At 39.2% G+C, this 27,395-nt stretch overlaps 1 protein-coding gene across 1 annotated transcript in view; it reads left to right on the forward strand.

Annotated features, from left to right (window-relative positions):
• The window catches only part of DTD1 (D-aminoacyl-tRNA deacylase 1), an 85,397-nt gene extending 58,408 nt beyond the window's left edge, over positions 1–26,989 (forward strand). The window contains exons 5-6 of the mRNA XM_038396551.2: positions 16,352–16,527; positions 26,158–26,989. Of these exons, the coding sequence (XP_038252479.1) occupies positions 16,352–16,507 (156 nt within the window). The 3' untranslated portion in view covers positions 16,508–16,527; positions 26,158–26,989. The remainder of the gene's footprint in view (positions 1–16,351; positions 16,528–26,157) is intronic.
• Positions 26,990–27,395: the final 406 nt, after the last annotated feature.

A 27,395-nucleotide genomic window follows, 5' to 3' on the forward strand; every position in this document is an offset into this window, starting at 1 on the left:
AATTTCAGGGCTCATTGGAGGGGGCACCCTCTGATTTCCATTGGGCAGGTGCCAAGTGATTGCACAGATTTCAGCTCTTAGTTAGTTTAACTGGCAAAGTATCACAAATGGACAAATCACCATTTTACGCCCATTTTCCAGTCTCATTTTTAAATCTTTTTTTGCTTGTTATGTAAATAGCATAAGAGTAATGTTAACCATGTGCATACAGTAAGCTGATTTACTTCCTTCTAGATATCATATATAAAAGCACTCTACGGTTTCATTGGATTTTTTTTTAATATGTTACTTCTGAGCTCTTATCTAAACAATGGGATGTAATTTCTATATATACTCACATTATGCAACTGCTTAGATCAGCCATGTCAAAAGAGATTTAATTTTCACATGGGTGGTTTTTTAGTAGAGGTGATGAAGCATGTTTTTTTCTGCAAAGCACAGAAACTGATAAAATAAAACCAGTAATACAAATATGACAGAAATAATAACACTAAAAAAGTATTTCCAGGCTGCAACACTATTTATGGCAGCCTTCACTGTGAATGCATGATTGATTGATCAACCAGCAATTTATGGCTTTTTAGCTTGTTGAGTAAATCTGCTGTTTATGGAAGGTTCATTTTTATTGAATGGCTCAGCATTGACATCTATTTTACAAACCCCGTTGAGTACATTCATAATTTATTATTGATGAAACATGCTTAGTTATAGCAGGTCTGTTTAGCAGGAAAGCACTGGAAGGTATTGCTGGAAATGTGTTCATTCAGATTTCTAGGTTAGTGTTTTAAAATGATGAGCAATTTCAGCATATTTGTACTAACTGCTTTTCACAGTTCATTGTTCAAGGGAGGTATAAAAGCACAACATACTCTAGCTGTATTCTGTGTGAACTGTTTTCAAAATGAAACTTGGATTTTCAAGAATGAGGTGTAAAAAGTGCTTTTCTCCTCCGTTTAAACAATTTTGGAAATTTAAAGTATGATCTGTTTTTTAAAATCAGGTTTCTCTCAGCTTGTGGTCTATTTTATTTTATTTTATTTTATATAGGCGAAAACTCCATTAACCCTCCCAAAGATTGCAGAATCAAGCACTCTAATGCTAGGAATGGCCATAATAAAGTTTTTCTTTATGCAGCCTTAATTGGGCCCTCTTGTTTGTGTGCGTTATAATAGCCTCCCCTAACATCACACAGAGTCTGTGGCAAAGCCAGAGGTAGAGTTCAGCTATCCTGGGTCCCAGGCCAGTGCCATAACAACAGGAGAACATTTTTTGTCTCCTCATTGCCCTCTGACTCATTTGCTGTCCATCCCATACACTGAGGCTGGAATCCTGTAGAACAAATTGGAACAAATAGTGCATGGTCATGTGATTAAAGGCAATATCAATTCATACGCACGGGCGGGCTGAATTAAGATTGGATAGGCACCCCTAATTCTGACACTTCCTAACTTTGGAATTGTTGATTTAGCAATATTAACATTCTTTAAACAGGAAAAGGTGTGGTGCTGACCTCAGGATTATCACTCAAATTTTGAGTTTCTTTTTAAAGATATGGAAGTGCTAGAGCCCTTCAAAGAAATAATTGGAAACATTTTTTAACACTGGCAAAAATACTTATTTTTCCCCTATCCGTATTAGGAAAATGTCCAAGCCATTTGTTGAAACGTAAAAAAAAAAAAAAAAAAAAAGAAAATCACCTTGAGACAGTGATAATGGAAGACTCCAGTCTGAAGAATTAAAGTTTGGCAGGTTATAAATGATTGAAAGTGGGGTTTATAATGTAAAGTGTTAGACAACCTTAGATAGGCATCACCACCAGCTCTGCTTATAATTATATTGTTCAGAGAGCTTATATAACTTATGGAAAGCTTACCCTCCATTTTCTTGTTTGCATATGGTTTTGTGAACAATATTAAAACAGTTCTGTATATTCCGTGAGTTGTATTCTGCCATATTTACAGCATTCCCCTTTAGTTGTCTCAGGTTTATGCTTAATTTAAGTAAGCCATACTATATGAAGCTTTTTTTTTTCATTCCTTGTGCTGACTTTGTTTTGCACAGCAGCTAGACACTGAGGGCTCTTAAAATTCGTAGTGCTTTAACTTCATTTTTGTCTGTAGGGGAAGATCTCTTGCTCCTCTCACAGTCAATAAACACCATGTCCCTTTTACATTTTTTTTTTAAATTGTAGTTGCCTCTAAATTTCCATGGTAGTAATAACCTTTCCCAGGGAAATTTAGAGGCAACTACATTTAAAAAAATTTCTCATTCACATTTTCGTGTGTGTGTGTGTAATATTATGTATGTGAGTGAGAGTCATTTTGAATGGAATTTGGCTTCAGCCTCAGTTGAGTGCAGTTCAACCTGTGTGTGTGTGAGAGAGAATTTTCCATGTCCAATAGACAGTGTGGTAAGTGAGAGGAGTAGCTGAGGGAGGAGAGAGGGGCAACTCAAAGGATGGGAACTCTTTCAGCGGGTTTGGTTTGTACAATCGTAAAACTTAAATCCTTTGGGTTATTTGGTCCATTTGCTGCCAATGCAGTATTGCTACCTACAGTATTTGTTAGTACTTTGTCCAGTCTGTTTTCAAATGTCTTGCCTTCGGGCAACTAATTCACAATCTAACACATTACTCTAAATATTGGAAAAACTTGCCAAGTTCCCAGGCTGGATTGATCTTCTGTAGGTGTGCAAGGAAGGAGGTCCCAAGAAGCCTTCCTCTCTATTGCGCCAGCCCCTGCAGGTGGTACAATTCCAGTCCTGTTACGATTCCAGGCATGGCTCCCTCCTAGCACCATGGAGGATTCAAGACTCCCCAAAGGTGGAGGGAAGAGCTGGGGCCCAGGGGTTAATGTTGTCAACCTCCCAGAATAGAAGTCTATAAAGTACCTTCATGGGGAGACGATTTCTGATACTAGAAGGCTCTTATACCTAGCAGTCAAAGGCACAAAAAGATACAATGGGTGGAAGCTGAAGCTAGACCAAAATTTTATGTGAGGGCCGTTGACTGCTAGAAGAGCTTACCAAGGGATATGGTGGATTCTCTGTTATCTGAAGTCTGTAAATCAGGATGGGATGTCTCTCTGAAAGGGGCAGAAGTTATAGACTTGATCCAAGCATCGCTGGGTGTAGTTCTGTGGCCTGTGTTAGGCAGGAACTTGGAACTAGGCAGGAACTAGATGATCTTAAGTGAAGCTTCCATGCTAAGATAAACTGCGCTGGCCTATTGTTTGTTCCTATCTGAGGAATCTGCCATAGACCTGGTTCCTAAAAATGCTTTTGCACAGGCTTCGCTTCACTTCACTCGTGTGATCACTGGCACTACTCCCATGGATAAAGTTAATGGTATGCAGAGGTGGTTTGCAGGAGCGAGGTTTTAGTTTCGTGAACTTTTCTTTTAAAACACGAACCCCATGCTTTGTGTGTGTGTGTGTGTGTGTGAACTATTCAGTTCGTTCAATCCAGTAGTTACAAATCTTTTTACGACCAGACAGTACCACAGATGTAGTGAAGGGGAAACATGCTGTAGGGGAAATAGATTTCAGTGTCAAGCTTCCAAACTTGTGATTATAAATGAGAAATGGAACATATATTTTAAAAATAATGAAAAATACCATGGCCATAGCCAGTTCTTGACTTGGCAACTTTGTTAAAATGCATTTGGGAATGATAAACTCAGCTGCTGTAGTTGATTATTGTGGTAAATGTTCATTTCTGGAACCTTTTACTTTGAATCCAATAACATGTGAAATGGACAAGATGGCCCATCCCCATGAAAAAAAAATACCACAATACATTAAGAAAAAACTAAAACACCATGTCAAAGGATATAGCTTCCAGATTATTGGCTGACAACAAAATAATTCAGATTTATTTATTTATTTTTAAGCCACAGATATATTCTTTCCCTATTGCAGCATAAGTACATTGCTGGCAGAATAGAGCCAGAGAAACAAAGAAGCCCGGCAGGTGAGAATATTAATTTCTTTTGCCTGTAAATGACAAACTGAAATGGAAGTCTAGGCCATAAGTTTCAAAAGTGGGTGCATAACGATGAGATCTTCAAGAAGTTTGGCCTAAGTTTTTTCCAAAAATGGTGAGCCACTCTCAACTCCACCTGAAATCAGCAGAAGCTGAGGATGCTCAGCAGTTATGAAAAATCAGGCAAACTTTTATTCAGGAGCCTTACTTAAGGGTTCATTTTTAAAAAAAATATTGGCCCCTGTTTTCATACTCAGTTTAAAGTCAGACATTTTGGTCAGTCGGTGCAACTGGGATTAGGACCTTGTTTGGTCAGAAGTTTGTGTGAGAGATAAGTCATTTAAACTTAATTTCTTTGGGCTGGGATTTTGATCGTTCTTGGCCGCTCAACAAGAATGGTATTTAAAACAACTGAAATATTTAAAAAGGATCATATTTTTCTTAACAGTATGATGACATTCCTTAATCAATAGAATAATCCCTCCCATTCACATTTAGGCCTTTTCACTAGACACAAGAACAGCTCCTGAAACGTTAGGTAATGGGACATATCAGAGAGTCATATTAAAAAGAAACTCTCCTTTAAAGAGTACATGGGCTCAAACTGGAAATGTTGCCATGCTCTTCAGCTTTTTAGCATTCTATACAATCAAATGCTTGATAGATGAGTTATTTAACAGTGCAACACTGTATTGCTACAGTTTTTTTCATTCATTTCAACAATAAGTGAATGTTATGTCGTGTTCTTGTTGGACCTCATCCTTTTCCATGGATTAATATTTCATATCCTGTGCATAATGTTGTATTAATTTGTATATTAGTTCTAAAGTTAGCTGAATTATTTGTTGCCAATATTATTCACTGGGCTCATAATATTTTTTTCTGTTTGCAAAACATTTTCAAACCAGTGCTGATTTCTGAGGATGTATTTGTTGTCTATAACTATCTGTTGGATAATTGGGGTGGATACTTGCACACTCTTCAGTCTATTTGCTGTTTGTTACCTGTGGTATGATTGGTCACCATAGTCGCATGGAATTGTTTCTGTTTCCTGATTGGCTGGACCATTTTGAGCAGGAGGATAATGTACAGTGAGTGCCATAGGCTGTAGGAGAAGTGAAACTACAACAAACTGGCTGGGTTCAGTTGTAGAGCATCTTTGATAGGGGTTTACTCAGGTTTGCGGAGGCCTGTCAGAGGCATGGGAGAACACCCTTCATTCCTGTTGGTTTGAGAAGTACCTAGTGACGTGTATGGCTGGTAGATTTCTGGATTGCATTCCCTTCATAGTCAGTAGATGGCGATGTCTTGCAAATGTTTTAGTCCATATTTAATCAGAGGAAGATGAAACTCTGAAATTTGAACCAACTGTTTAACATGTTATAAAACTGACTATATAAAAATATAGTTGATACATATGCAGTTTATTCCTCAAACCTAGAAGAACTGCAGGAAAATCCCGAAGAACTGCTTCATAAAGTTACACTTGTGAAAGACAGAAGGGCTAAAATTCATCCCTCAAAAACAAAAGTGCTAACTTCATTTTATCATCATTAACTTAAAAAGACAAAAAGAGAAGAAAAGAAAAATGAAATGATAAAAAGTAGAGCTACATAAATAATAATACACTTTGGAAGAAATGTTAAAAAAAAATCTTCTAATAATCATAGAAAATCTAGCCCACCTATTTGACTTCCGTGTTTTGTAAAGCAAGTATTCAGTTCTTCACGTGGAAACCCAAAGGAATTGAAATTTACATTAGAAAGAAATATATGAATTAAGCAAGATAAACAAAGCATATATTATATAGACCTATTTACTTAGAGACTATATGAAAGAGAGATTTCCAGCCTTAAAACATTAATTTAAATATTTTAATATCTGAGGCAGAGGCATTTGACTTGCAAGTTCCTCTGCACGAGAGCAAGATAACGTTTGAAAAAGAAATGACGCTTATTTCTTAGGACCTTTTCTACCGTAGACACTTTTTCTTAAAATTTCCTGCTATTGCTACCACCGGTACAATTATATTGACATGTTTACTTCTGTGTCAGCTAGACCTGCTCTGAGCAGGGTCAGAGGATGTGGTAAAAATATCTGAGCCCTATATATGGTATGTCATGTGGTGGAGCTGTAACCATGATGAATTACAGGGTTTAATTTTTGTAGTGTAGATAAGGAACTTTGTTGTAGCTGAACTTCAAATGTAAGTCCAGTCAGCCCTGGACTATATCTCCTTGTCATTGCATGCTTGTTGCTGAGACTAGTTAGTTAGATGGTTTTGTTTGGAAATGACTAAAAAATTATCCTTCTCTAATTAACAGGTTTGTCTCAGAAATGAAAATAATTAGCTAGCCAAGACCTTGCTTCAGGAGCATGCTATTGTCCCAAGAAAAGGAGCAGGCAATATACACCATATAGAAAAAGTCTTGATCCATTATTAACCATAAAATTGATGTCTTTCTCTTTTATGTAATATTTTTGCTTGCCACATAAAACTGATCTGTTCTAATGAAAAATATACTTCAATGAACAAGACTCTAAGCAAGCTCCTATCTGAATTTTGGGCCAAATTAATCCCTGGTGTAACTCTGTTGACAACAGGGATGAGGTTAGCCCATTTAGATGAGACTTTGCTTTGCCTGTTGCTATCCAGTGCTTGTCATCTTTCATTTTTGAGAAAATTTAAAACTTGCTCAATGAAAAAAAACAAGTTGAATTGTGTAAAGTAACTCCTTTTCTTTAAAGAAATCCAACAAAACACACTTCTGCTTCTATGTGGCAATTTAGTCCCTGTCAACGGTGCTGGATTGACAAACTTGGAGACTTAAGTTTCCTCTCCACAGAAAAAGTTCAACATGAGCAGTAGCATGCAATCTTCCTCACACTGCTCTGCCAACGGGGCTGAAATCTGACCTGGCGAACCCGTCTTTCAGGGTTGGAGTGTAGTTCAAGGCACCTGATGGGATTGTCTTGCGGGGTTGGAGTGCATTTCAGTGCCAGTGCCCATTCTCACTTGTCTGGCAAGACTGCTCTGAGCATTATCAGTTAATGCTAATTTTGGTGGTGCTTTTTCACGGTGTGGACACTGGTAACTGGACTGATAGCCCTGTACACTGATCTTATAGAACAGGTTTCTAAACAGACATCAGGTAATTATTTTTGGTTACTACTGACCTGGTCTGGATTCACATCACTAAGTGAAAAGCTCTATATCCTGTTGCTAGTCCCCTCAGACATCTTGTCCTTCCGTAAATTATTTTAAAGCATAACAGACAATGATCTAATGGATTCTCTTTTTATTCTGTGTTGATACTGCACCTAACACGGTGTGGCGGTCTGGGTCCATGATTAGAGCTCCTAGGTGTTAACGAAATACAAATAACAAATAATGAGGTTTGTTTAATTTGCAAGGTTTCTTACTTTTAGGTGAGTTGTCTAGTTCTTTTTCTTCTAGGTTGCTTATGAATACAATGTGTTTTGTAGAGTTTCCTCTAATACAAGTAACTAGAAGAAATCTGTTAAGACTTGCAATGGTCTAGACACACAAAAGCCCTCAACTTATTCTTAAGAATACATTACCCCTAACTATCAGAAGGTGCTAGCAACAAAACTTTGAAGCATTTTTGTTTGTTTTATTTTGCTTTGGGAACTTTTTTCCTCCTGTTCAATAAACTTTATCTACAAACATCTCTGAAACATTGTTGGAAAGCTTACAATGTGTAGGAATCATTCTTAACTCAACACCTCATATAGTGACTGATCCTGCAAAGGCAGAAGTTTGTGGGTAACTTCATTCACATGAGTAGTCTCTTTGACTTCGATCATTAACTTTTTGTCAGGATTGGACAGTAATCCATAACCTGTCCTGGTGGGATCACTCCTTGTACTAGCAAGAAGTAATGCACTTCCAGTGGAAGATTCATACCAGTTGCATACTTTTCATCTTACAGTGATTAATATTGAGGAATTAGAAGTAGTGGAATATGTTCACTAGGAATTGAGCAAAGGCAGCCTTTGCTACTAAACTCATTTCGGTTAATACCAGAAGTTGGATTTGCACAGGTTTGCAGAGTTGAAAGTTCAAGCTGTTGCCCACTTAATCCTTCTAATCTGGTCAGGATTCAAGAGAAACACTTTGACTGGCCATTTTTTGTTAAAATCCACTTGTTTTACCAATTTTATTTGTGAAAATCTATCTGAGCTGAAGGTTAAATAGAAGTGGAATTCATGTTGCTTTGCTTCATGAATAAAGGATTTGAGAAAGACAGACTATTTTTCTTTTATTCACAAAGTTTTGTAGGGTTATGGTTTGTGGCATCAGATTGTTTTGCATCTTGTAATAGCAGTAGAATTTAAAGCAAAATGCAAGGGCTTTTCAGCACTAATCATGAAGTTTATCTGACAGCTGTTTTATCTTTGTGCAGCTTTGCATAACTGTTAAGAATGATACCATAATACCACATCATCCAATTATAATTTTTTCCCCTTTTCATTAGAAATATGCCTTATCTAAATCCCTTCATATAAATTGTGTGCTCTTAGTTTATAGCAATGCAGGGGAAAGCTGGCTTATTTTTAATTTTGCATAATAACATTTTTGCATCCCAAATGTAATCTGTGTATATTTGGACATTTACATTGCTGGAGGCAAAAAGCAGATGCCATTCTTCTGATGTATGGGCAGAATCCCTTAACCGTTGCTTTTTCTCAGGATCAGCTAATTGTGCTGCTTCCCCAGTCTCTGTATATAAAGCCAATCCCACAGTGTATTGCACATGTGAAAAACAGCCACAGCCCTCTGCCCTGGCACTAACAGTTGCTGTTTTCTCCAGAGGCAGTGTTTGCTAACTCAGACGATTTGAATCACAGGTCTCAGGATATCTGGTATTTCTCTGAAGGATCCATTCCAGTCATACCGTTTCATGAGAATCTCAGCTTTCATTAAAAAATACTAATAAATAAATAAAAAATCTCTCCCTCATGGTTGCAGTGGAAAGCTTAAAAACGTGAACACGAACGCGAAAGGCTCAAATGCCAAAAGGCAAATAAGAACCACCCTTAAATGTATTAGTCATAAAATCTCAGTGTTACTATTATATTGACATGTTCTTATGACTGCATGGTAGTTGAATGCATCAGTCTCATTCTAAACTTTGACCTTCCTTAAAATTATCTGGCAGTGTATATCCTTCACATTTGAATTTTTAAAAGTATTTATTACACCTCTATTTACTTTTAAAATTCTGTATCCAAAGACACTATTCTGGTGTGAGACACCAAAACCAATATATGAGCTCCATCAGTGAGTCTGAGGCAAGCAGCTAACAAAGTATCAATATTGCCAGAATTGTTCACTTCCTACTGACGTTATCTGTGTTTCTAGTGTGCATCCAAAAGAGAAATACTGGATCTGAAATAAAGAGACTCAGCTAAATTCAGATGTTTGCCAAATGGAAAAGGAAAATATTGGGAGTCACTTTTCCGTGTTCTAAAAACAATGAAAAGTAGAAGAAATTTGACAATGCAAGGCCTAGGATTGGAAAAATTAACTTTGTTCAAACAAAAGACTCCTGGAGTTATTAACATCTGTAAGTTGGATACTTAAGAACATAAGAATGGCCATACAGGGTCAGACCAATGGTCCATCTAGCGCAGTATCCTGTCTTGCAGTAGTGGCCAATGCCAGGTGCTTCAGAGGGAATGAACAGAACAGGTGATCACTGAGTGATCCATCCCCTGTCGCCCACTCTCAGCTTCTGGCAAACAGAGGTTAGGGACACTTCAGAGCATGGTTTTGCATCTCTGCCCATCCTGGGTAATAGCCATCGATGGACATATCCTCCATGAACTTATCTTGTTCTTTTTTGAACCCTGTTATAGTCTTGGCCTTCACAATATCCTCTGGCAAAGCATTCCACAGGTTGACTGTGCGTTGTGTGAAGAAATACTTTTGTTTATTTTAAATCTGCTGCCTATTAATTTCATTTGGTGACCCCTAGCTCTTGTGTTATGAGAAGGAGTAAATAACACGTCTTTATTTACTTTCTCCACACCCGTCATGATTTTAAAGACCTCCTCCTTAGTCATCTCTTTTCCAAGCTGAAAAGTCCCAGTCTTATTAATCTCTCCTCATACGGCAGCCGTTCCACACCCCGAATCATTTTTGTTGCCCTTTTCTGAACCTTTTCCAATCCCAATATGTCTTTTTTGAGATGAGACGACCAGATCTGCACGCAGTATTCAAGATGTTGGGTGTACCATGGATTTATATAGAGGCAATATGATATTTTTGTCTTATTATCGATCCCTTTTTTGATGATTCCCAACATTCTGTTTGCTTTTTTGACGGCCGCTGCACATTGAGTGGATGTTTTCAGAGAACTATCCACAAGGACTCCAAGATCTTTCTTGAGTGGTAATAGCTAATTTAGACCCCATCATTTTATATGTATAGTTGGGATTATGTTTTCCAATGTACATTACTTCTGTGTAGTTCCCTTCTCTGAAATTAAATGCTACTGTAGTGTGTTGCTTTTGTGTCTCCCCCATCACAGGGATGTTAAATTTCATTATGTTATGATCACTATTATCAAGCGGTTCAGCTATATTCACCTCTTGGACCAGATCCTGTGCTGCACATAGGACTAAATCAAGAATTGCCTCTCCTCTTGGGTTCCAGAATGAGCTGCTCCAAGAAGCAGTTATTTAAGGTATCAAGAAACTTTGTCTCTGCATCCTGTCCTCAGGTGACATGTACCCAGTCAAGATGAGGATAGCTAAAATCCCCCATTATCATTGAGTTTTTTATAGCCTCTCTAATCTCTTGTGCATTTCACAGTCACCATCACCATCCTGGTCAGGTGATCAATAGTATATCTCTACTGCTATATTCTTATTATTAGAGCATGGAATTACTATCCAAAGAGATTCCATGGTACAGTTCGGTTCATTTAAGATTTTTACTTTATTTGACTCTGCACTTCCTTTCACTTGATATGCCAGCTCGTTTCAGAGTGTTTTTATTAAAGGCAAATTGATTTTTAAAAGTGACATGACATGACACTTCAACTGATATAATGACAGACATTTCAGTGTTGATGAAACCTCCTGTCTTAACGTTCTGTCAAGGTTTCCATTATAAGAATTCCGATTTTAGGATTTCAGATCTGTCATGTACTGTTAAATTGCCTTATGCTAGAATTTGGCACAGAAGTTGTCAACCCAGATGTAAATGCTGACCTTTTTCAAAATTGTTATTGCATACATCAGTTAATCTGTGTGTTGATTATTTAAGGGCTTTTTTTTTTAGTGGTGGAAAAAATGTGTATTTACATAGTTCCAGCTGATTTGATTATCAGCTCAATCACAACGAAAGAAAATATCAATATTAAATGGAAGAAGTTGCCTTCTGTGTAGTGAGGGCTTTTGCATTTTTATATGGGATGAGGAGAAAAATAGCTGTACAACACCTGACATATTTCAAGACACTTTTGACTCCTGCCATGCTCCAGGAAGTCAGCAGTTGAACCAGAACTGAAGCTGATATTTAAAGAAATAACCATGGGTTCTTGATTCAGAATGCATGGGTGGAATTGGAGGATAATTTCTGTATAACTGATTGGTTTGGTATGGTGTGTTCTCCCTTCCCCCTGTCCCTCTCTGGCTGAGGGCCAGAAAGATATCACAAATGAGCTCCAGGACACTGCATCAGTAGATTGGATGGTCAGAGTTTCCAGGATCTACATTTGAAAATTATGGTTTCCTAATTAGTTTTAAGGCTTAATTGCTCCCCTTGCAGCCCATACTCATTTAACAAGGTATGTAGTCTGTGATCCTCTCAGGATGTCTTGGAAAATATGGAAATGTTCTTCATTGACTACAGCATTTGCACACAATAACAAATCAACAAACACAGTGTAATGTTAACAATAAAATGTCTTATGCTTGTTTTTAAAACCATCTCAAAGGACATTGTGATCTTTATAAAAAGTTCAATAATACATTGAAAGCTTGCAAGATGTGATTTGTTGGACTAGAATGTTTACAATTCAGATTATATTCTATCCAAAGCCAAAAAATGGAACTTCCTTAACTTTTTTTAAAAATAGTGACAACATTGTACTTGCTTATCACATCATTTTAACAAACCCAAGCACTTAAAAGCAAGGAAATGAAAAGCTAAGATCAAAATAAGTCTTGTACTAGGAATATTTATTTGGTCACATCCCAAGTATCTGAACTCGGACCCACAGATTAATGGTACGGTGATGGCAGCATATAAGTACATAGATTGTTGTCTCATACATGTCATTCACGAGTTCTTTGTATTTTTGTTAAAAGTAACAATCTACTTTTTAATCTTTTAATAAAGTATTATGTAATAGATACTACATCCCATGTATGACACAAGTTGTAAGCTAATTTAGCAACTAAAAAGATGGGCACCTTCTTTTCTTCAAGCCATTTGTTACATCTTTTTCCATTTTGGGGGGAAAATACTGCCATTTCGACCACTGCAACCCAGGGACAGGACTGAATTACACGGTTATCTCAGTTCCCATTTTTTGTCTATTAAAGGTGCCACATCCTATAAGAAAGGGGTTTATTCTGACACCTGGATTCTTGACCTGCTTTGGGATGGATCTGGAGTTGACTTTAGATCTCTAGTTAATTTTCTATCTGTAGTGCCTTATTCTGCTTCGTTCAAGTCTATTTGATTTTTAGAAATATGAACTGTTTCAACCAATAAAAATGACCTTTGCAAATATTCATCAAATATACATGGGTCTTTACTATTTCTTTCGAGGTTGTATTTTTGTTTTCACATGCATCTATATCATAACTTGAAGACTGTTATCCTAAGAGCATATCTGGTCCATTTGCACATCAAATATGTAATATAAAAATATGGAATAAACATTGTGGTTTTTCTGCTTCATAATGCAAATTCCACAATTTGCATACACTGCTGCTTTCCAAGTTCAGGAAGTACAGACTTAGATTTCTTAGGTTGGTTCACAGTGTTCTCAGAGAAAATTTTACTGTTTGATTCATGGTGCCATATGTTGTTTTTTAAACAATTGAATAATATGAGGAGCAGGAGAATATTGGTTACAAAATAATGGGTTTCATCTGATTATCTGAATCAAATCATTATCACAAACTATTAAATAAAAGTTATGGAAGGTACGATTACACAGTTGGAGCAGAGATGGTTTCCGCCACCATTATTTAAGGTAGGTGGGTCATTGTTGCAATTAAGTGTGTTTCAGTAAAGGGAATGATTGTAATTCTACAAGGAAACACATTGATAATACGAGTAAGTTCTTAGAGGTTTGTTGTAGTGGGTCTTGTGTACCATCTCCTCATGGCACCTTTGCATTGGTGTAGCTAGAGGTTAATATCGGATTTATAAATGTAACTGATAACCGCTAGGTTGAGGGCCAAGCGATTGAAGATTGCTGGTATTTATTTATTTAGTTTTTATTTATTTATTATTTGCACAAACTGAAATACATATAACATTTTTTAAAACTAGTTGGGAATGTTTGAGTTCTTCATGTTAGCATGTTCCCATTCTGTTCCCTCACCCTTAGTTTTTCCTTCCTTTGTGCAATTTGTCACATTTGTTGTGTTGCTTCTTAAATTAGATTGTAAACTCCTTGCAGTAGGGACAGTCTTGTTTACACCAGGCTGAGCTCAATGAGGCTCTGCTTCTGATTTCGGCCTTTGGAGTTTACCATTACCGCAACATAAATAACCACCAGCATGAACTGCATGTGCCACCTGTCAGTGCTTTGCGAGAGGCTGAACAGCCAAAAATTACAAAGGTTCTTAAAATAACAGTTCTACTTTAGGGGTACAAATACTCTGCAGAAGAAATCCCATGGCAGCGAGCCTGAGTCAACTGACTGGGCTCTGAGACCCAGTGAGAGGGCAGGATCTCAAAACCTGGGCTTCAGCCCAAGTGGAAACATCTACACTGCTATTCTGAGCCCTGCAAGCCCAAGTCAGTTGACCTGGGCTCTGAGACTCGCTGCCGTGGTTTTTTGTTTGTTTTTTTGCAGTGTAAATGTACCCTAGATTTCCTTGGATGCAAATGTACCAATTTTCCATTATTACCTAAAACATTCACTTGCTATATTACCTGTAGTATTGTTGGGAAAATAATGCACATGTTATATAATATGTGATTTAGAATGTTGTACATATAGGCGATACATATACACTGGGTGAAATATTACAAACTTGTCCTCATGACTTATCAATATACTGTATGGCATGAATTAAACTATTACACTATACCATCTCAGACAGGAAAAAGAAACTGTTTCTCAGCTTGCTGAATAGTAACACGTAAACTAGCGCAATTTGTTCTCTGTTGATTTCATTCCCGAAAAGTTCTGGTGGCCTTGAAATGATGATTTGCAGCTAACACATTATTAACCCAAAAGAAATTGGAAAAAGAAGTTTGATAAATTACAGTAGATTACAGAAAATCAAATCAACTGATAAACTAAAATCATGAAGTGTCTCTAGTCAGTAGGGTAGCTATTGATAAACAACATACCTGAAGCGTGTTGCAGGCTGTTTCTCTGAAATATGGGAGATAAATGCCAAAGTGACACCTTAATTCAACTTAATTTGGTTTTTACACATTGGGTTGAAGGCTTCTATATTGAGAAATGATTTCTTCATTATTTTCCTTTTGAATATTAGCTCTACAGTGTTAGCAGAGATTTCTCTCTGATGTGGCTGAAATTGGGTGTTCTGTTCCCCTCGCTTTGGAGCATACAAATGTTTTTTTCTGTAAAGATAACACTCCCCTCTAGCATGGTCCTGTAGGCTGGGTCTCAGAACATGGGATGTCTTTATTTGGTTCCTGGCTCTGCCTTAGTCATAACATTACAGAATAAGAAATGGCTGAAATTATGAAGCCCCTCTAAAACACAAGGCTGTACAGCTGGTGAGTTTCCACTGGAATTCTACAAGAGCTTTGGCCCAGATCCACAATGGGACTTAGGCATCTAAACTCCAGACTTAAACAACTAAGTTTGGGGATAGGCACCTATGTCTGGGATTTGGCTCCACCGCAATTCACAGAACTCCTGCCGAATTCTGTGGGCATCTAAGCTCACTTGGTGCTTAAGTTTTCAGGGTAAAACTTCCCTTAATGCCTAAGTTTCTGCCTCTGGACATGCACGCTGCTCCCTCCCTCTAGGTGTCCAGACTCCTTTCTCCTGCCGAAGCCCCGGAGTGATTCACAACCCAGGGAAGACAGGTGTTGGCCACCTAACCCAAGTATGGGGTCTGATCTGGTAGGCATGCTCAGAGGCCGTCTACCGGATCATATCCTATTCAAATCTAGGAAGATGAGGTGGTGGTAGTGCCCACTTTTTAACTTTTAACCCAGTGGTTAGAGCACCCCCCTGGGATGTAGAAGACGTAGGCTCAATTCCACCCTCTCTCTGCCAGAAGGCGGGAGAGGATTTGCCCAGGGTCTCCCACCTCTCAGGAGAGTGCTCTGACCACTGAGCTATGGGATATCCTGGTGTGTGACGCCCTCACTCTCTCCCATTGAAGCTGTTCCACTGTGGATAGATAATGAAAAAGTGATTGGAGGAGGCTGATTGGACCCTGGGTCTCCCAGGTGGCCACCCTAACCTCTGGACTACAGAGTCATTCTCATTGTCTCTCTCTGGTCCAGTAACTGTTTCACTGTGAATAAATACTTAAATAGTCATTGGGTCAGAGGGAGTGAGCGTGACTGACTCCAGGTGGGTTCCCATTCATGGATCACTAAGCAAAGATAGGCGCCTTCATGTAGCCTGGACTTAAGAGCCTGTCTCTGAGAAAGGGTGAGGTGTTTTAGCACACCCACCCTGTCCTCGTTGTTTCCCTGCCCAGTGTACTGGATTTTGCAGATAGCATTCTAAGGCACCCATCTCCCAACTCTGGCTTTGTGGATTGCAGTGGTGTTCCTGTGATTTTTCTACATGCCCAAAAGTTAGGTGCCGAAGTGCTCTGCATTGTGATGCCTAAGTCCCTTTGTGGATCCGGGACTTTGTAATTAAACTCTTCCTCCTTGTTTGATCCAGGTCTTGAATCAGTTTTCCGTATTGCCAAATGACCAGGTACTGCACTCCCAAAAGAAGGGCATGAGGATGAGCGCTCTTCTATTCACCTCCAATCCACTGAGATCATATCTTATAAATTATTCATGTTTCTTGTGACGTTAGGAACCATTGAAAATATTTTTATTGTAGTTGCAGAAGAGAGGTTCAAATTCAGGAAGTTTTTGGTGCTATTGTCTAATATTCTGTTTGTATTTTTTAAAGTGTTTCTTTTCCTTTCTCTTTGTTAACAGCTGACAAAGCTTGAAAAACAGCAGCAAAGGAAAGAGAAGACCAGAACTAAGGCACCCTCTGAATCAAGCAGAGAAAGAAATGCCCCTCGTAATAAGGACGACCCCAGTGCAAGCAGTGGAGCAGAGGGAGATGTGTCTTCTGAAAGGGAACCTTGATCCTCAAAAGCAGGCCTCAGGTACGAGACCTTGACACTTGCCCAGATACTCTGACAGTCACCTTGCAAATGCCTAAAGGCCTAATAGTGATACCCTTGTTCGCAGTGACTAGCCTAAGGGGCTATTTGTTGGGCGAGGTACTTATTCATTGTGAACAAAGGTCTCCTCAGACTGGCCCTAAAGGAGACAGCTAACTTGGAGATGACAGCATTTTTGATTTAGAGAATTCAAAAGTATATCTCCTCTTCAGTTCAGCTTCTTGAACAGTCACTTTTTTCTCGTTTATTATTGGCTGCAATTCCAACACCTCTACTAACCCCAAACCCAGACTGTGGTGTACATGACCGAGTGAGATCCTCAGCCCCGTTCTGCCCCACATTTATGCTGGGCGAAGGGGTCCAAGCTCAAAGAAGCTCTGAAAGCCCTGGTTCCAGCCAGGAGAGGACTCCCATAATAAAGAACTCTGGCTGCCTTCTCAGGACCCCACTACAAGCCCGGGTGTAGGGGGAGTGCCAGGGGTTGGTGTAGGAGGGGTGTGTTGAAGGCAGAGTCACAACATGTAGTCCATAGGGAAGCCAGCTGTCTCTCCAGCACCCGGAGCAGACGAGGATTAGGAGAGAGCAAAATTGGTTAAAGTCACCGCCACCATAGCCTTCACCCAACTCCTCTCCAACAGGGTGGCAAGTTCTGCACTGTGTCTCGTAGAGGTGGAGCACGAAATCTCACCCCTAGCAGTTAAAATGCTGGAAGTCACTCAAAACCTTGCATATACTAAGGTTTCCACTAGTACTACCAGCAGATATGGTGGCAGCACCAGTAGGAGTTGTCTGTAGACAAGGCCCAAGTGTGAATTTGGCCTGCAGTTGTGACTATTGGCAGGTATACTTCTGAAAAATCCTTGGCTATGTAGAAAAAGGGACAATCTTTTCTAAAGCTACCCTTATATTAGCCTAGGTTATGGAATCCTCTTGGGGCTGAAACTAGGACCCTCCCAGCTGCTCACCCTCTGCCTTCCATTCAGGATGATTCCTCCTGCTTGCTGCTTGTACCACTAACATGGGGTGCATTGGGAGCACTGGAGAGTGACTCCTTACTCTTAATTAGGGTGCCTGACTCTACAGTGATTTCTGGCTGCCAGACGGAGCAATTGCAGGCAAAATCCGGCTCAGCCACCACAGCCCTGGCATGGAACATGCTCAGTGTAGATAGGATCTCCAAAGAATTTAGCTGCCAAATTCAAACAAGTCTCTACTGCTCACGTGCGAACTGAGATTTTCAGAGAGTTATAACTTGGCCAAATGTGGGTGGATTTTCCTGGGGACAACAAAAGGCACACCCCAGATACGGCGGGGAATCCCTTACCAAATTTCAAGTCCTTGCTGCAAAGCCTGGGAAAAGCTAGAATGTCTCAACAAAACAATTATAAATTTTTTTAAATGGACAAAACATCTTTTTTCTTAATCTCATTCTCTGAAACAGCTAAACTTGTTTACGTGAAACTTTCCCCAAAAAATTCAGCCCAAGGTTGAATATAGGAATGCACATATTTATATACATACACATAGCATTTCAAGATATCTTTGAGTTTTATGAACGCAAGTAGCAAAGTTCTTAAGCATTTATTTCCAAACAATATACCCTGCTTCTTTAAACCCAGACACTTCAAACATTAAAATGAACTCTAAAGTTGTATGTAGGTTTTGCATTTCAAACTACAAATATGTATATAAAGTGGTCATTTTGTGAACCATGTTCACCTGCAGGTGATAGGGTGTTTTTGTCTTATCATTTTCCTGTGAGAGTTTGTTGGAGTGTAGAGATTGTCCGGTTTCACCCACATAGTTGTTGGGGCGTTTAGTGCACTGGTGAAGTACACCACATCTTGTGATAGGCATGTGTAGGACCCATGGATCTTGATGTGTGTTGATCATTGTAGCAGTGGAGATAAGTCTGCAGGTTTGGCATCTGTTGTTCTGGCAGGGTCTGATGATGCTTTGAGTTGTTGGGTCCTGGTCTATGGGGAGCTTGCTTCTGATGAGGAGCCTAGAGAGGTTGGGGGGGTGTTTGAGGGCCAGAAGAGGGGGTTTAGGAAAGATTTCTTCCAGGATGGTGTCCCGATAGAGTATGGGCTGTAGTTCTTTGATGCTATCCCATATGGGTTCCAGTGTGAGGTGGTACGTGACAACTAGGGATGTGGTTAGAGAGGGTTTTATTTGTGTTGAAGCAGGTTCTCTCAGGGTATTTGGGTGGCCTGTTTCACAATGTGAATGACTTCTCTGATGGAGTGTCCGTGTTCGGTGAATGTGGTTTTGTGTGTGCTAAGGTGTGTGTCCCGGACTTTCTCCTTGAAGCATATCACTACGCTCTCGAATGAACTCGCACAGAAAAATGATAAAAAACAAAACCACCCTATCACCTGCAGGTGAAAGCTTTTCACGAAGCGATCACTCTAGATCTGACCTATCAGCTCTCGTCCTCAAAGGAAATCTGCACAACACTTTCAAAGATGATCCTGGGAGCTTAAATTTATTACTCTGCTAGACACTAACAATCATGGACTGAACAGAGACACTGGATTTATGACTTATTCCAACAATCTGTAACCCATTAACCCCATCTTTTTGTCCTATGACTGCAGGGGTGCTTGAATGGTCCCTTACAATATGTGCTAACTACTTATGCTAAACAATCTGTTCCACCTTGTATTTTGTGATGATGCTGGGAGTTCCTTTCCCATCCCTGAAGAAGAGCACTGTATGGCTTGAAAGCTTGTTTTTCTCACCCACAGAAGTTGGTCCAACAAAAGATATAACCTCACCCACCTTGTCTCTCTAATATCCTGAGTTCGACATGACTACAACTACACAGCATTCATTAAAGATATGGCAGAAATAGGAGTTCACAGACAGGCTTCTGTAAAAAGAGAGACTGTCAAGACTGGGGCTGTTAATTTAGAGGAGATGAATAGGAGGACATGGTAGAGGTATGCATAATAATGAATGATATACAGAAAATAAATCAGATGCTCCTGATTTATCCTTTCTTATAATAGAAGAACAAGTAGCATTCAAAGAACAGAAAGACAACCCATTTAAAATGTATTAAAGGAAATATTTTCATACAGCTCTTAATGAACCTGCGATAGGCATTGCCACAATATAACATTGAATCCTAGATCTTCGTAGGAGTCAGAAGACCCATTCATATGACTTATGCAAATGTCTAAAAGAATTAGACATAGATATCGTTTATGAGGACATCCATTTGGCATTAGATGGTATTTAAAATAGGGATATAAACCCTCATGTTTTAGGGCATCTTTTTTGTTTTTTTATTCACAAACAAAAGAAAAAGAAACTGGCCATTAACTAGTACCTGGAATTGACCACTTTCAGCGATGGGATACTGGAACAGATGGACCACTAGTTTGGTGCCGTATGTCAGTGCTTCTTTTCCTATAAGAAGAGTAGATTCATAGGTTATAAAACCATTGTGATCATCTTGTCTGACCTCCTTTACAGCACAGGCCTTAGGACTTTCCTGAATTAGTACCTGTTTTGAACGAGAGCATATTTTTTAGGGAAACATCCAATCTTGAATTAAAAATAGGTGGAATAATATAGGAGTTGTCATACATCTTTGAAATTAGATCTTTGGAAAAGGAATGTAAGTAGTAAATTCTTTTGTGCCTGGGATTAGTGGAATAAATGTACCTTACTCTTTTGGGTTTAAGTCTTCTTTTGTTAATGTATTGTAAATGTCATTCTTAAGCTTTTTGTAAGTTTTAAAGCTCTTATGTTCCACATTGGTGGAAATGCAAAGTGCCACTTAATTTAATAAAATCATCTGAACGAAAGGAGACCTCACAGATATGCAGTGCAACATTCTGACAGGACCATGCTTTTGGTATTTGAAAACTTTGAAGCCAGGTGACTGGCATCTGCCATTTTCCTGAATGAGAAGCAGCAGCACGTGGAGAAAATGGACATCTTCTGTGTAAACTGAACAAACAAGAATAACGAGGCTTCTTTTCTGGAGGAAAAAAAGGAAGGTCTTTTTCATTCACAATACAGATGGACTTTCTTCAGTTCATGATAATTATCAGATACAAACTTTTGCTTATACAATGTCACCAAAGACCTGTCTGAAATTTTCAGTGACCAGTTAGACAGTAGTTCATCATCGTCATTGCATAGCTCCATACTTTTGCTTTTCAGACCCTCATGTAGGTATCAGGAGGGGTCAGTGCTCTTGTGGACTTTTTTTCTTTTTGTCTGGAATGTTTTAATCCTCAACTAATTTTGTTCTGTGGGTATTTTCCTCAATTATTGATCATTTTCTTGTATTTGTGGAGATACATGAAATAGTCAGAGGTGTGGTAACATCTTAATTGGTGGTGTTTTCATTTACAGAAGCTTTCATGTCTCTCTTGTTTTCCGGAGTAGGATGTTCCTTACTCTCATTTAGCCAGAATTTTCAGACGGCTTGTGTGGAAGAAATTGGACATGTGGAAGGGGTAGCATGGTGGGTTAAAGGGTAGAAGAATAGGGTGGGATTGAAAGATTGATGGTTTGGGAGATGGAAAAAATGTATGATCTTGTGCAAAATTTCCTGTGAAGATAAGGAAATGTCTTCAGGTTCAGTTAGTGTTCCCAGGCGATCAACAGTTCTACGTATATCAGGAAGAAATGTGACTTGCTTATTTTGTCAAATGGACACAAAACTGCTAAAAGCTACATCTCTTTTTCTTATCGTGTTGCTTTAATGCACATGAGCCAGAAGGTTTTATAGGACTTTTCCATTAGCAGCAAAAATTATACCATCCCCAGCCTTGTTCCAGCTTGCGAAGCCTGGTTTATGGTGTCTCCTTTAAAAGATTCTGACAAAGTCAACTCTATCTTAAAAAAAAAAAAAAATCATGTATGTGGAAGAAATTGGACATGTGCTTGGAAGGAGGAGCATGGTGGGCTGAAGGGCACAAGGATAGGGGAGGTGTTGAAAGATTGATGGTTGTGGGGGAGAATGTAATTAATGGATTGTGGGGAAATAAGAGTATGGAATTGATGGTCAAGAATAGCCAGATTGGGTCAGACCAAAGGTCCATCTAGCCCAGTATCCTGTCTTCCCACAGCGACTGATGCCAGGTGCCCCAGAGGGAATAAACAGAACAGGCAATCACCCAAATGCTCCACGCCCTGTTGCCCACTCCCAGCCTCTGGTTTGTTAAGAGGTGAGGTAAGAGTAGGGAATAAATAGGTGGATTTGGGTCAGTGGGCAGGCTGTTGGTTGCGGGGGTGGTTTTTTGCTTAGGGGACATTACATGAAGCTCTAAGGCTAACATTTTTAGGGAAGCCCCCTGTTAACATTTTGGCAGCACATCTCTGGTCAGGCGTACCTTTTGTCTAAAATGGGCTTTTTGGAAAACAGTTTCCCGACAGTGAGGTGTGTTACACAAGCTTTATAAAGTAGTGGCGAAAACCCCCGTGAGTGCCTGACTCAAAACTCGATTGGACAAAGCATTTAAGGTTATACAGTAGGGGATGGTCATAGGCTGAGCAGTGAACTATGTTTGTTACCTTATATGTTTCTTTCATTTTTAATTTCTCTTATTTTTATGAGACCTGCTCCAGGTGAAATGATGGTACTTTAAAAAAAAATTGCTCAGTATTTCAGCTGAAGAATCAGAACCGTGTGTACCTGAATCCATTGTCCAGGTTTGCATCTTGTTCTTTATTTCTTTTTGTGGCATTTGATGACTTGCCAGCCTGCCATGCATTAGCTCAGCTGCACTGAAATGGCTAAATCCAGTGGCGAGTGCGTGAAGCAAAATTTAAAACAAAGAGGGGACTCCTAGACAGTAGAGCGTTTTGTAGCTGGTGCTGCAGTTGCCTGTATGCTGTTCCTGTTTCAGGAAGCCGACAGAGCCTGCTAAAGTGAGCCACAGATTTCTCATAGCTTTGCACTGGAAACTGACACTGAAGAGCTGAAAAATCCTTGGAGGCCTTAACGTCACATATAACAAGAAAGATCTAAGAAAGTGAATAAAATGAATGTACAATCTTGTGCAAAATTTCCTTTGAAGATACAAAGATACTTCCCAGTTCAGTTCGAGTTCTCAGGCGATCAACAGTTCTGCATTCATCAGGAAGAAATGTGAATTGGTTATTTTATCAAATGAACACAAAACTGCTAAAAGCTGCTTCTGTTTTTCTTATCCTCTTGCTTTAAGGCATGCCAGCCAGTAGTCCTGCAGGGCTTTTCCATTAGCAGAGATAAGCATACCAGTTATATCCATAGCCCTGTCCCAGCTAGTGAAGACGGGTTTGTAATGTGTCTCCTTTAAAAGATTCTGACACAGTCAAACTCCATATTCTGACTCTTTAAGCAGAATAAGATACTTTTTTCAGCAGCTCTTGTCCTGATCTGACCTTGGTGTGACTAGAATGAAATATCCTGCCCTGAGCAGATTAATCTTGCTCCCACCTTATCTTATTCTGTCACTATGGATTCACAAATCAGCTGTTGAGTTGTCACACTCCAGGTTCCGTCAATCAAGACCTACCAGACCAATTGTAATAATCATTTGTTTTCTCTCTCTCTCCCAGCTAAAGCTTTTCCTCATATTTATATCCATTGTGTACACTAACTGCATCATCAATTATACTTTTTCATCCTTCTTTTCCAGACACAACACCTCAGGCTTTCCTGGTATGTTGTTCACTGCTTTATTCCTCAAAATCCCTTGTCTTTAAAAACATCTGGGCTTGATTCTCATTCACACCCAAGCTGTTTTACACTACAGTGGCAGCAGGGAGCAATAAAGTGGGTACAAATGTAATTTCCTTCCATTTGAAGGCCCCTTTACTCTGCCAGAGAAGCGTAAAATAGCCTTGGTGTAAATGAGACTCAAGCCCCGCTGGGTCTGTTGTTAGTTTGACCCAAGAGACCTGAACTTTGTCTTGGCCTATAATATACTTACGTGAAAATAATGCACTCAGTGGTAAGTCATAAAAATATTATTTGTAAAAACAAAAACAGGTGTAATTCTTTGGGGCTGAGAGAATATCCCACATCCTGACAGTTGATAGGGTTATCAGAATCCATTCCCCACAGTTCTGAGTGTGGTAATAAATGCCTTTGGGAGAAACTTCTTAACTCCTGACAGCCACTCATGTCTGCCATAATCCAGATCTAGTGTATAGAGATTTAGCTGAATCTGGACCTGATTCTAGCTGGAGTCTAATAAATTCTTATTGTCAAGCTCTCTGGTGGCCTGTCTGGAAATCCTATTCTTTGTCCTCTTCAGCGTTAAGAGGCACTGAGATATTTTGCCCCCCTGGCTTTCCCTAATAGTGAGACGTCTCTGTGAAAGGAGTGGCCACCATAATTTATCTCCAGAAAACATTGTCTCCAAGCATTGCTATGGAATCAATCTAAAAGTGCAAGAGAGACCAGAAATGAGTCTTCCAATTATGACTCCCTACCTTCCTAATATTTCTAAGTATTTTTGAGGATGACTTGGACAAATGGCTCTTTCCGTTCTTCCTGGCAGCTGCTATTGAGACGTTTTGGTCCGACATGTAGTCCTCTTTAATTGCCATATCCCTGAATATCTTGTAATCTCAGACATGGTTGAGGTCTCTAAGATAGGGCTTCCCATCCTTTCTTTGAACACTTCTACTGATCTGGGTAGAATTTTCAAGGTGCCCAAGTGATGTAGGTGCCTGCTTCCCACTGAAAATCAATAGTACATAGTTGCTTAAATCCTTAGGCACCTTTGAAAATTTTCTCCTTTACTAATAAGAAGGCAGTGCTTCCCTTGAATGGCTATTTGAGATCTCAGTTTGTTAATCATTTTAATTTATTACCACAGACACTAAATTAGACCTGCCCCTTCCTCTCAAATGCTGTATCTGTAGAGCTCAGGCTGGACTATGATTTGTCAGGTATTGGTTAGAAACTGCTTGGTGCATAGGGCTACAGGGATGAATTCCACAGTATGGTAGAAAGAAAAGGAGTACTTGTGGCACCTTAGAGACTAACAAATTTATTTGAGCATTAGCTTTCCTGAGCTACAGCTCGCTTCATCGGATGCATTCAGTGGAAAATACAGTGGGAAGATTTATATATACACACACAGAGAACATGAAACAATGGGTTTTATCATACACACTGTAAGGAGAGTGATCACTTAAGATGAGCTATTACCAGCAGGAATGGGGTGGGGAGGGGAAGAAAACCTTTTGTGGTGATAATCAAGGTGGGCCATTTCCAGCAGTTGACAAGAACGTCTGAGGAACAGTGGGGCGGGGGGGGGGGGGGGGAGGAAGGAAATAGTTTTACTTTGTGTAATGACCCATCCACTCCCAGTCTCTATTCAAGCCTAAGTTAATTGTAACCAGTTTGCAAATTAGTTCCAATTCAGCAGTCTCTCGTTGGAGTCTGTTTTTGAAGTTTTTTTTTGTTGAAGAATAGTCATTCTTAGGTCTGTAATCGAGTGACCAGAGAGATTGAAGTGTTCTCCGACTGGTTTTTTAATGTTAACTAACACTAGCACGGCTGCTACTCTGAAACCTGACAGTATGGTAGGTCCCATACTTATTGGATTCAAGTAAATGAATGAATCAAGTTGCATGAGGAGGTTTTCTATAAGGGCTTTAGTCTGTTCAGGGAAGATCTTGAGAAACCTTTAAGTCGAAACTTTTCTTTGTCTTGGAATCATAGAATATGCAGTCCCGTGCTCTAGTTCTCAGCTCTGTTAATGTTCTCTGTTAACGTCCTGCTGGCTTACTAACACCAGCTAGCCTACAGTTCAGGCTTACAGTTCACTCTTCAAAATGTCTCCTGATAAACTAGATGATCCCTTTGTTTTTAGTACTGGAGTGGCATATTACACATTCAGTAAATCTAGGATTTCCAATGGCCAATTGCCATTACTGTATTTGTGCGGACACTATTTACCATGTACTTTAGTAAACAAAAGGAGCTCTGACTCATGGCGGTATATATGCGGGGGCTTGCCAGGGGGTTTGACAGACAAGAATGCAGGATTTCTAATGAGATCTAATTAAGTGCTGTTTATCGAAGAAGTTTTGTTATGCGTATGAGAATTATTTGTCTCTCTTCGCTGCAATCAAAACAAATGGGGTTTCTGTTACATATAACTGCTGAAATCAAGCCAGAAGGTAGAGAAGGTTACTTTAAGAGCTTACTATTATATGGTCTATACTTCAGAGCAACAGAGGCTGGTCGTGTTTGCAACATCTTGTTTTAATATTGGGGGAAGGGGAAGCACTTAGTAAATTTTTGCTACATCATCTTAATAGCCCAACAATTTTGGCCTCACCATTACACTGCGTGGATACAAATCTGCATATCTTCCACTGGATGGGGGCCGTTCCTTTTTGTGGGGTGCCATTAGTTACTTATTTTAGCTACTCAGCCATGCATTTTTGTCCTGGTTTTTAAATGGAGCTCTGATCTAGAGTGGTGTAGATAAGTGGGGTGTGCATAGCAAAGGGAAAAACATTCATGGAGGAGACTTCACATGACTGCAAGCAAAGGTATTTTTCTTCATATGGTTTGAAAGAAGCCTGTAAGTTTCCTGTATGTCTCTAGTGATATTCTTATTTCTTTTTTGCATTTAACAGTTTGTCATACGAAGGCTATGTTGGATCCTTAAGAATTCATAGTTTACGTTATCCTCAGAGTCGATCTTAAAAGACTTTGGAAAAGAAAGAAAAGCAGGAAAACAGAACTAAGAAATTGTGACTCTACATCATTCTGTACTAAAAACAACCAAAGGAATGTTACCAGTTTTAGGTAAAATGTATTCGTAGTAGTGAAAATGATTCACAGCTTTTTTCTGTATATCTGTTTTTGTTTTCACATGGTTAGTGAATGAAGGGTGATTGTTTTCATGCTGATTGTAACAGAACATATGATAACAGAGCACATGGTCAATTTCCAAAAATAAATCAGGTTTTTCCTCAAATTCTGACTTTAATTCTGAAGATATCTCAAAGCAAGCTTGAATTTTCATTTTCGTTGTGTGGTGTCATGTGCTGCCTGTTTCCATAGCAATGTATATATCTGTGTACATTACCATATATTGTACAATCTCTAAAAGAAAAGGAGTACTTGTGGCACCTTAGAGACTAACAAATTTATTAGAGCATAAGCTTTCGTGAGCTACAGCTCACTTCATCGGATGCCTCCGATGAAGTGAGCTGTAGCTCACGAAAGCTTATGCTCTAATAAATTTGTTAGTCTCTAAGGTGCCACAAGTACTCCTTTTCTTTTTGAGAATACAGACTAACACGGCTGCTACTCTGAAACCTGTACAATCTCTGTCTAACACCAGGTTTGGAAGTACAGTCTTTTTTCATGTGTCACTGATCATTTATCATGTGAAATACGTGTGTCTTATAAAACTTTTTTTTAAAAAAGAAAACTCTTTATTAAACAAATTACTCTACCTTATCGCCTGTTGGTGTTTGATATGGATTGCTGTAATCTTGGGGATGCAATGAACTTTAACAATACAACCAATGCAGAGCACAAGTATCTGTCCGAAAAGTTTGTAATCAAAGAGTATCGTATTCCTCTCACCCTTAAAAAAAATTCTATTGACAAAAGTTTCTGCCTTGGTACATTTAACTTTTTTAGGCATAGTCAATCTAGGTCTTCTAGACACTTTCTGCTGGCCACCAAAATTTAAAGGCAGCTGCTCCATCTACAGTATCTTGCATTTGGTGACATTTCTATCAGATTCAGAGGCAGAATAGTCTTTGAAAACTGGCAGAGTGCAGTAAGAACAGAGAAATAGCAGACTACGAAAACTGCTGTTGTGTGAAAGCCTAGGAAATTTTAGTCCTGTCCCTTTAAC

Source organism: Dermochelys coriacea, chromosome 3 (assembly GCF_009764565.3).
Source record: "Dermochelys coriacea isolate rDerCor1 chromosome 3, rDerCor1.pri.v4, whole genome shotgun sequence".
In the NCBI taxonomy this organism is placed as follows: Eukaryota; Metazoa; Chordata; order Testudines; family Dermochelyidae; genus Dermochelys; species Dermochelys coriacea.